A 10,834-nucleotide genomic window follows, 5' to 3' on the forward strand; every position below is an offset into this window, starting at 1 on the left:
GCTGGCAACAAGGTGACAGGCGGGCTGGCTAGTGCTGCCTCTCAGTGCCACCAGGGTCACAGGCTTCTCAGCTCCAACACCAAATAGGTCAGGATGGGGTGAGTCACCAGTGCAGTGACGACACAAGATGCTCACTGAGAGACCACTGGAGGTGAGAAGAGGCGAAGGAGCTCTCTTGGGGAGCGAAGACCCCTACGCATAGCGCCTGCTGCAAACCAGAGCCCGGGGAGCAGGGCAGTCGGTGCTGCGTGCAGCCGGCAAGGGTCCGTACTGGCAGCCCCTGCAAAGATGCAGGATGTGCTGAGGGGACACGAGGCAGCGTCCGGCAGAGCCAATAACCAGAAAATGCGCTGTCACCATGGCTCTGTGTCCTGATAAAGCGACTGGGAGCACGGGGTACTCACGTCTGCATTCTGAAACTTGCATGCCGTCGTCTTCCCCTGAACTCTGAATGGAGCCACGAGTAGGATGCCCAGCCCCAGCCATCGCGCGGCTCCGAAGAACCCCCGGCACACGGACTGTCACCTTCATGCCACAGGGTCACCTCAGTGCAGTGGGTCCAAGAGAAACCAAGAGCCACGGCAATGAGCGAGTTCAAAATAGGATCTCCATCCGCTGGGAAGCCCCTCCCGAGAACCTTCCACAATGACCGATTCCTGTGAGTCACACTAGCCACCAACGAGGGAGATGCCCCTTTCGTGATAAAGAACGAAGGAAGGGTGGACGGAGTCCAGTACCTGCAGCTGTGGACCGGCAGGGCAAGTTCACCAGCAGCAGTCATATTATGATCAGTCACGCTGCACGAAGTCACTCTAGCACCCGCAGGTCCAGAAGCCATCATCACGGAGATCAGACGTTTTACGGGAATGTGCAATAATTCAAAGTCTTATAGAACGAAATCACATGGTGCAACTGATGGTTCCGCACAGGGCATTTATTGTTTATATCAGCAACATAAACAGGAATCTGAAACACTAGGGGCCCCCACTAAGGGCGAGGCACTCAGAAGGCGACACGTTAGTGACAACGGAGAGACCCCCTCCTACTCCAAGGCTTCGGACAAAAGCAGGGACATGAGGTTCCCACAGTCCGGGCACAGGAGCGTTTTCCCGCCACAAGGTCCTCAGGGCAAGGGGACATTCCCCGCAGGCCGTGCCCTCAGGGTCTCTCGGCGTGGGATCTCGAGTGCGCCTGCAGGGACGCCAGATACCGGAAGGCCTTCCCGCACTGCCGGCAGGCGTAGGGCCGCTCCCCGGTGTGCGCGCGCATGTGCACCCGCAGGGACGAGGAGCCGCGATAGGCCTTCCCGCAGCGGGGGCACTCGTAGGGCCTGCCCGCGCTGTGCGACCGCGCGTGCTTCCGGATGTACTGGGGACGACTGAAGGCCTTGCCGCACTGCGGGCACTGGAAGGGCCTCTCCCCGCTGTGCGTGCGCGCGTGCTCCCGAAGGGAGGAGCGGCAGCCGAAGGCCTTGCCGCACTGCGGGCACTGGAAGGGCCTCTCCCCGCTGTGCGTGCGCGCGTGCGCGCGCAGCGAGGCGGCGAAGCCGTAGGCCCGCCCGCACTGCGCGCACCGGTGCGGCCTGGCGGCGCCGTGGGTTCGCAGGTGCCTTCGCAGGTAGGCGGGGCAGCTGAAGGTCTTCCCGCACTGCCCGCAGGCCTGGGCGCTCCCCGCCGCGTGCGTGCTCCGGTGCGCGCGCAGGGACGCGGGGTAGCGGAAGGCCCTCCCGCACTCGGCGCACGCGTAGGGCTTCGCCCCGCTGTGGGACCGCCCGTGCTCCCGCAGGGACGAGTAGCAGGCGAAGGCCCGGCCGCAGCGCGCGCACCGGTAGGGCTTCTCGCCGGTGTGCGTCCTGGCGTGATCGCGGAAGGACGAGTGGCAGCCGAAGGCGCGGCCGCAGCGCGCGCAGGGGTAGGGCTGCTGGCCACTGTGCGTCCTCACGTGGTCGCGGAAGTAGGAGGGGCAGCTGAAGGCCTTCCCGCACGCCTCGCAGCGGTAGGGCTTCTCCCCGGTGTGCGTCCGCGCGTGCCGGGCCAGGTAGGAGCGGTACTGAAAGGCCTTCCCGCACACGCCGCAGGCGTGGGCCTTCTGCCCCGCCGCGCCTCCCCCGCGGGGTGGGCGGCCGGAGAGGGACCTTCGGCCCCGGGCACTTCCCGCGCCTTTGCGCGAGGCGGTCCCTGCGTCCGCACCTTCGCCGGGCTTCTCCGCGGAGCCAGCTGTCGCAGGAGGACACAGGCAGCCGCAGGCTTGCTCCCGGTCCTCACCCGGCTGAGGCCTGGGGCCAGGGCGAGGCCCCTGCTGGCTCGCGTTGCGTTCACCGGGCTCGCCTCCACACAGGGGCGGGCTCCTGGGGTGGCTCCCGGTGTCTCCACGCGGACCTTCCCTGCTGTCGGAGAGGCTGCCCACATCAGCGCTGTTCAAAGCAGGGAGAGCACTGTTAAACGGCCGGCGTCTGCGGCTGACCGCCCCTGACGGCTCATCCGTCGCTGCTCACGATGACTGACTACTCAGCTGCCCTGGCCTGGGTATGGCCGCAGCCCTGCTGCTCCAGGGTGGGCGCTGGCCTTCACCTCGGCCATCTTACACATGGGGCCTCCTGGTGGGGGTACCAAGCTGTCTCAGATGCTCAACACCAACATCACATGCAGGAAAATACTGGGCTGGGCTCAGTGGTACAGCACTTGCCTAGCACAAGGGAGGCACTGGGTTCCATCCTCAGCACCACACAAAAAAGCGAAAATAAAAGTCTTGGGCTGGGGACATAGCTCAGTTGCAAGCACAAGGCCCTGGGTTCAAACCCCAGCACCGCAATGAAAAAAAAGAGAGAGAGAGAGAGAGAGAGAAGGTCTTCTGTCCATCTACAACTAAAAATATTTTTTAAAAAGAAAGAAAATACTCTTTTACAAAAACTCCATGTGTACCCAAGTGTTCAGTAACAGAAATGTTTTTTCTTTCATTCTGAGTTAGTCTAGCGCTGCTGGGAGGATACTCACGTGGCTGAGCACACTCACCTCGAATGCCTGTCCTGGATTTGGTCATCGCCAGGGTTATCAAGTCTCCAGTTTTCTCCAAAAACAGACCAGAAGTCACTTCTTGTGAATTTTATGCCTGGATCATTGCTGGATATTCCATTTCTCAAAAGACACCGCTGAAAACTTGACCGACTAGTTTTAATATGGATGTGACCATCTGCAAAAGTTGGTGAACAATTATTTCTTGGAAAAGGAATGGTGAGCTAACAGAGGCAACAGGCCCCGGTGTATTTCCTCCTATACTGACCCAGAAATACACAGTCTGGCATGTGGCTCAGTGGCAGAAAAGAAAGAGCAGAGGGGAGGAAGCCATGTTTGACAAGAAAAGATGAACGCGGGCGCTACGGAGGCCTCTGGACCTCGGTGCTGGGGGCGCTGTCAGCAGTAAAGGGAAAGGACCAGAGGGCAGCCGCTTCCTAGGAAATACCTCCGCGTGGACGGAGCTTATGTTGACAGCAATACTGTCAGCAAAGCAATGCAGGGAGGCTCTAGCAAAATGCACAGGCCCAAATCCTGCCCCTCCCGGGGTCCCTGCTCACAGAGACCCTGAGGGGTCCCTTCTCTGTCCCCAGTGCCACTGGGAGGCCAGGTGGGTGTGAGTGGCTGCCTCCCATGTTGAAGGGGCATGATGAGGACGGACGGGCAGGAAGCAGCCCGCCTGGTGCGCAGCAGCACCCGCTCCTCAGGGCTGCAGGAGAGGAGGGGTCTCACTGCAGCAAAACGGCGGGTCGGCTGTGGCTCCATCTCAGCAGAACCCTCACAGCAGTGGGCCCACAGAGCTGCTCCCACTGCTTCAAAGCGACACTGGGGACCGTGCTCACATGAGAAACTTAGGGAGCCTCAAGACTGATAGCCAAGCCAGGCGAGGTGCTGCGGCCTGTGACCCCAGCTGCTCAGGAAGCCGAGGCAGGAGGCCACGTCCAAGGCAAGGCTGGGAGATTCACTGAAACCCTGCCTCAAAATTCAAAAAGGGCTGGGGTGTAGCTCATTGGTACAGCACCCCTCCCTTCAATCCCGGCACCAAAAAAGAAAAAAAAGACTGGTAAGAAAATGGCAATAAGATATAGAATTTTGTTTCATGGAGACTTTTGACCTTGTGTTCCACGAAGGCTGGAGCTGTGTCTGTTTCTCCTCAAACACATTCCAGATTCTGGGCTCAAAGGGAAAAGGGCACAATACAGTTTTCCCTGGAGGCACAGTGAAGGAATGAGGCCACTCTCACCTATAGAGGCCAGGTTCCTGCAGGTCTCCAGCATCACATCTCTGTAAAGGTCCCTCTGAGCATGACTCAGCAGCGCCCACTCCTGTGGGGTGAAGTCCACAGCCACGTCCTCAAAGGTCACTGAGTCCTAGAACATCACACGTGTTATCCCCAGGGTGTTTAGGGAAGGCCGAGGCTGGCAGCCGAGGCTGGCAGCTGGGGCTGCTGAATCAACTCAGGAATCCCAAGCCCTTGGCCCTCACGTGCAGGCAAATGAATGCCAGGCATCCTGACGGAAAGCACCATGGCGACCTGGGGCCTCAGAAGGCAGCCGCCGGGTGGCCCTGCAGTTACTGAGATGGGCAGGCAGGGGCAGGGGCAGGTGGAAACAAATCACCGGTTAGGTGATGTGGAAATCGATATGTGGCTTACTTAAAATTTCATGGTAGCCAGATAGCAAAAACGTCTCAACTGTCCATCGACTGACCTGGGTAAGGAAAATGTCTGTTCAAACATAAGAAAGAAAGAAAAGGATGCCCGTGTGCACCATCCCACAGCATGTGGGTCAGGACTCACAACCCCAGCTGAGAGACCCCTGGGTGGGGGTCTACACCAGGAGGAAAAAGAGGAGAGGATGGGAAGTGAGCAGAGATAGGTCCCCTGGGGGCTCAGGGACCCTCCCTCCTTCCTCCAGGTTGTGACTCAGGAACAACCAGACACCCTACAGCTCTGAACACGAGGCTTGCCCCTAGTGAGACCTTCAGAGATTTACTGAGTTAGCACAGATTTTACTCTGGCTGCCCCAACTTGGTGCTTAGTCAAACCAAACCACAGGTAACAGCTCGAGGGCCACCTCAAAGGACAACACACCCACAGACAAATCTACACAGAGCCCCCTGATGCTCAGTAGCCTTCCTGAGCAGAAGTGGCTGCCACTGGCACAGTAGCAGGTCCCCCGAAAGGGGGGCTCCTGAGCCAGCCCAGACGCACCCCCACAACCCCATGCAGGCTCCACTGTGGCTGGGCTCGGACACTGGCTTCAGACCCCAGTCCCCACCCAGGTGATATAACTGCTTCACACCCAAGCCCTCTGAACTGTATCTGAATCAGAACACAGCAGAACCACTCAGTCACTCCATGTTCAAGGACAGGAGGGCAGATTCTAAGAGATCCTTATCCCTCCAATGATGCCTTAAAGGAAAGAGCATCAATTAACTACTGATCCTCATGATAAATCATGAACTCCCAACCCCATGGACACTTCTCCGTTTTATGGGGTACATTTGGCAGCACTGGCATTCATAGCCGATGCCCAGCCAGTAATGAGAAGTGGACACGATCCTGCACAGCAGGGTCACTGTGGTCGTATCAGTCCTTTCACCCCGTCTTCACCCTCTTCACCTGAGTTGTCGGTGGTCTGTGTCTTCCTACAATTTCAATGGAAAGGTGTCTCTGTATTTGAGACATTTTTCCCCAGAAGCATATCCAGGCTAAGCCCTGAAATACAATGGAACAGCCACTGGCAAAGACAGATCAAAAAAAACTTTCCATCCTCCTTAAAGACAAGAAAACGGCAAAAAGGAGTTGCTATTTTACATCGAATGGAAGCTGAGGCTGGAATTGGGAAAGACTGTGCTGAGCTGGACACAGGTGCCACTAGCCACAACTGGCAGGTGACGTGGAGTTTTGACGAGTTCTGTGCTCCCAGAAACAGCAAAGAGGAAAGGAATCCCACCCTGTGATTTGGAGAATGGCCCTGCAAGCCTGTGGGATGTGAATGGCTGAGCCTTGTAGACCCAGGAGGAGACCAGACCCAGACCTCCCAACTCCCATTCTCTCTCACACTGAACAGCTGCACGCTCATCCCCTGGATGCACGCTCATCAACTGGAACAAAAGTGTCTGATGGTCGCGCCTGGGTTCCGCCTGGTCTTCTTCCAGGGGCTGCATGAGGGCACGCTGAGTCTGCAGACAGCCCCTCCTGAGAAGCAGCTGGCATGGGGCGGGTGGACCTGTGCTCCCATGACGCCTGACTCATCATCTTCCCACGACGGGCTCTTCTAGCCTTGTTTAGGCCTCCGCGGAGGAAAACTTGTGACCCAGGTCTTCAGATGCCGTAGCCCTCGCAAGCGGCCCGCTCCCATTGCAGCGCTCCCTCCGCCGTCTAGCAGGAGACCCGTCCCCTACATTCAGTCCCCGGATAATCCTTTCCAACCCAAGTCTGTACTAAGTTTGGATTCTTTATTTCACACAGGCTTCAGTGTTCCATTTCCCTGTTTCTCACAAATCATTACTCAGGGAACACGGGGTGGTGCCCAAGTCTGAGCAAGTGCAAAACTGTGACCTGCCCCCTGTCACCTGATGCAGCCGACCTCCCCGTGCTCGCTCTGCTCCCCCTCACGGTTCCTGTTTGCCTCTCCTCATGGATAAAAGAAAAACCTTTTTCTGTTGTATTTGGGGTTCGCAGGTTTCTGAGACTGGAGCAGCGTCTCTACTGGCAATCGTCTTCTTGAATAGTCTCTCCTTTTCTAAATCTGGATTCGATTCCGGCAGGCCGCAAGTCAGCTCACCCCTCTAGGGTACGAGTCCCTCTCTAAAGCCCCAGGCTGACCCCTAAGCTAGCCCCCAAGTCCTCGGCTGCCCCGCATCTGACCCGGAGCCCCCGTTCGCCCCCGCCATCCCCCAAACTAGCCACCAGCTCCTCCCGCCCCGACCGTTTTCATAAAATGCCAGGTTCCCCCGACCTCGGGCGCTGTGGCACTGTCGCCCGCGGCTCAGGCGCCAGTGCTCCGGCGCTGCCCTCCGGGTGTCGCCTCCCGGGGCCGCGGAGTCCGGGGCGCGGGGAAACACAGGCCGCTTCCACCCACCCCTGCCTGGGGTCGGGCGCCGCCCGCACTCACCATCCTCCGCCCTCCGGGGCCCCGCGATGGATCCCAGCCACCGGCGGGCAGTGCGGGAGAGCGCGGGCACCTTCACCTGGGACCGCTCTGCAGCGAAGCACCGCCCCCGGCCCCTGATTGGCCCGTGCTGCCTACGCCAGGGCTCTTGATTGGACGGTTCCCGACCCGGAGCTTTTTATTGGTCAGTATCCAGGGGCCCCGTCCCCCAAATCGCGATTGTTCGCCCAGTCTGCCCAGATTGGACAGTTCTCCAAGTTCCGTCGACCGCAGCTTGAGTGACAGGCGCGCCTGGAATACTCTTGGGCAGCGCTTCCTGTCCCCGGACATCCGTAGCTGGGCTTGCGCCCAGCTCTCCTCTGCGTCCTCCTCCTGGACGTGGGCACTAGGAGTGCACGGGACCTGCAGACTCAGTTTTCTCCTGAGGGACGCCCATACCGGATAGGACGACTGGACGGCACAGTTGACCTGGGTGCCTTCAGGGTCAGAGTCCGCTGGGCCGCGGTCACCCGTGCTTCTGCGCTCTTGGTTTAAAAACAATGACATCACCACGTGGGCTGAAGGTCTGCTCCGTGTGGATGTTGGGCTGGAGACTGGACGCTCCGCACGACCCTCCCGAGCGCACGTAGCCGGCGCTGGACACCAGGACCCGGGACCTCAGAAGCCCTTTGCACCAGGGAGGGGCTGCAAACCTCAGCCTGTGAACAGGCAGCAGTCAAATCAACCACAAGCAAAGAGCCGGTGGTTTAACTTCCCAGGTTTATGGCACTTAAAGATTCGAGATTTGTTTTTGAGGATGCCCCTTGAGAATCCTGTAATGCAAAAGGCTGTGATATCCCTAAGACAACAGCTTGTGTCTGCTTTTCCATTTTGCAGTTCCTTTAGGTAAAACCTATCCTCATGCCTGATAACAAACAGCAGCCAGTTATTTCGGACCTCCACACTGGATAAATTCCATCTCTCTTGATACCCAAGTTTGCGTCCATATTCCGCAGTATCTGGTGGACCCTGATGCACTGGCTAATTTTGAAATGCTCCCTTAGAATTCTGTGAAACTGCACAAAGATGAGAGCCCTGTCACCAGGGCTGCCACTTCGAAGCTGGTCTCACAGCTCCTGATAACACGTGTCTGTCCAGTCAAACCCAGAAACGGTGTGAGCAGGACTTCTTCTGGGCTTGAGAACTGACTTCAGGATCACAGATGAGAGGACTGGGCGGTGCTCCAAAACCAGGCTGCTCTGGTCCTTTAAAGGGAAGGAAAGGCCGAGGACCAAGGACATCCCACAAGTCACCTGAAAAGAAAGGCAACTGCGCAGAGATGCCGTCCTCATGCTAAACTGTCACCAGGCCGTGTGGGTGTAGCTGGTCATCAGGTGGAACTGCCTAGCTGCAGCCCCCAGTGAGAGGTGTTAAGGGCTCTACAGACCTTGGCCTGGTCAGTATTCCTGTTAACTTTTCAGGCCCAGTTCAAGAGTTCACTTTCCCAACCAGCTGCCCCTGTCATCCCAGCACTCGGGAGGCTGAGACAGGAAGATCACAAGTTCAAGGCCAGCCTCAACCACTTAGCAAGGCCCTGTCTCAAAATAAAAATGAAAAGGGCTGGGGATGTGGCTCAGTGGTTAAGCAGCCCTGAGATCAATCCTTGGTACAAAAAATAAAAAAGATAAAAAATAGAGTGCCCTGAGTTCAATCCCCAGTACCACAAAAAAGAGGTTCACTTTCCTAGGCAGCCCTTTAACACACACATAGCCCTGGTCCCCGATGGCCTTCTGCTCCATTTTGAAATGCTCCTTAGAAGCTGCTTTTTTCAACTTTCTTCTGGACTTCATGCACTGGGTTTGGGACTGTCTGTTCTGTCAGCAGACCTTACTGATGGACTATGGAGTTTGACTACCTAAACCATCCTGTTGGTAGACACCCTCTTGCCACTGATTGTGACCCCCTTTGAATTCTTATTTTAATTGATTTAGGAAAAAATAGTAAAATTCTAAATGAATCTGGCTTGAACCTGAAAATCATAAGGAGATCAGACAGGATGGGTAAGAGCTCTTACTGGCGCTCAGGATCTATACAGCTGACCCAGCCAGCCCTGCTCATCTGGGCTTGCCAGGGCTAGGGAGATGGTGAAACCACCAGAAAACAGATCAAGATGTGCCCTGGACTCACGTTCTGCACTGTTCAGCATGTCTCATGTGTCCCATGTCCACAGATGCTATAGTCAAGTCTGGAATGTCCCTAAAGGCCCATGGGTTAAGGCTTGGTCCCTAATTCAGTGCTCCTGGGAGGTGGGGGAGCCTTTAAGAGGCAGGGCCCTGTAGGAGGTCATAGGCCACTGGGGCATTTCCTTGAAGGGGACTCCAAGGAAAGCGACTCTGGTCTCTTCCTGCTACCTCCTGGTCATGAGACAATGACTCTGCTCTGCCATGTTCTCCACCACGATGTGCTAACTTACCACAGGCCCAAGAGCAACAGAACCAACTGACCATGGACTGAAAGCTTGAAACCTGAGCCCAAACAGACCCTTCCTCTTTATAATTTGGTTACAAAGAGAAAAGATTTAGCCAGTTGCAGTGGTGCATGCCTAAAAACCCAGTGACTTGGGAGGCTGAGGCAGGAGGATTGCCAGTTAGAGGCCAGCCTCAGCAACTCAGCAAAGGTCCTCAGCAACTTAGCAAGACCCTGTCTTAAAATAAAAATGAAAAGGGCTGGGAATGTGGCTCAGTGATTAAGCACCCCTGGGTTCAGTCCCAACAAAAAGAACAAGGTTCATATTTCAAAGCTGCCTGATCTCTGCCAAGTAACAATCTTCTTTCTCCCAACCAGGAACCCATAGAAACTCTAGGTCCCACCAGTCTTGGCAAGGTCAGAACTGAACCAAAATATTGGATCCCAAGAGGGAATCAGCTGAGCAACGACCCTGTAGGCCTAAACGCTGGCAGGCCCAGTCCATGTACATCAAGTGGGGTCTGCATGAGAACAAAGGGCCCTCAGGCAGGTTGGACAGTCACAGAACCCGCAGGGAGGGCTCAGACTGTTTCTAAACACAAGTAATTCAAGGGAACTGAGGTTGACATTGAGGCCTTCTCCTGGAGAAACCGTCTTTTCAAGCTCAGCCACTAGGTTTCATTAAGCAGCACTTTCCATCGTGAGACGTTGCAGTTGTCTTGTTCTTCCTTCTTCTGTCCACTTCCACTTCGATGGCCCCATTCCCAGGCTGCCATCGACAGTACTCCCTCCGCTGCCCCTGCCCTCAGCAACACTGGGCTCTGTGGTCCCCTAGACCTCTGCCCCTACAGAAGCCACTACAGCCCTAACTTCCTCCATGGTCAGTTTCCCAAATGCTTAAGCATTGGCAGACTTGGAATCTCCTATCAATTTTTAGTTAATAAATCTTACAAATGATTATGTATTAGTTCACCAGCTGCTGGTTTCACTTAAGTAGAGATGCTTCAAGGGGGTGGGCATGCTGGCACAGAGGGCCACGAGGCCTGCTTCAGTTGGCTCTTACAGGTCACCGAGTTCAGTCTCTCTGCCGTCACACTGTTTTACAGCTCCGCAAATGGCTAAGGACTCTGGGAGTGGCTTGGTGGCAGAGCCCTTGCCTGGCATGCGAGAGGCCCTGGGTTCAGTACCCAGCACTGCAAAGCAAAGACAGACAGCAACACATAGGCGCCCTGCCGACCGGCCGGTTCTGCCCAGGAGAGG

General features: G+C 56.4%; 1 protein-coding gene across 3 annotated transcripts; it reads right to left on the reverse strand.

Annotated features, from left to right (window-relative positions):
• Positions 1–1,112: 1,112 nt before the first annotated feature.
• Positions 1,113–8,465, reverse strand: ZNF77 (zinc finger protein 77). 3 transcript variants are annotated; one of them, XM_079115189.1, is made up of 4 exons: positions 7,133–8,465; positions 4,255–4,381; positions 3,012–3,189; positions 1,113–2,413 (listed from the first exon to the last, which is right to left on the reverse strand). In XM_079115189.1, exons 1-4 carry the CDS (start codon positions 7,133–7,135, stop codon positions 1,159–1,161), a joined length of 1,563 nt encoding a protein of 520 aa, XP_078971315.1. In that variant the 5' UTR covers positions 7,136–8,465; the 3' UTR covers positions 1,113–1,158. The 3 variants fall into 3 exon arrangements, with proteins under 3 accessions (XP_078971315.1, XP_078971316.1, XP_078971314.1); XM_079115190.1 differs by lacking the exon at positions 7,133–8,465 and adding an exon at positions 6,977–7,084; XM_079115188.1 differs by lacking the exon at positions 7,133–8,465 and adding an exon at positions 6,077–6,410.
• Between the last annotated feature and the right edge of the window lie 2,369 nt (positions 8,466–10,834).

The sequence above is a fragment of the Sciurus vulgaris genome, assembly GCF_902686455.1.
Source record: "Sciurus vulgaris genome assembly, chromosome: 16".
In the NCBI taxonomy this organism is placed as follows: Eukaryota; Metazoa; Chordata; class Mammalia; order Rodentia; family Sciuridae; genus Sciurus; species Sciurus vulgaris.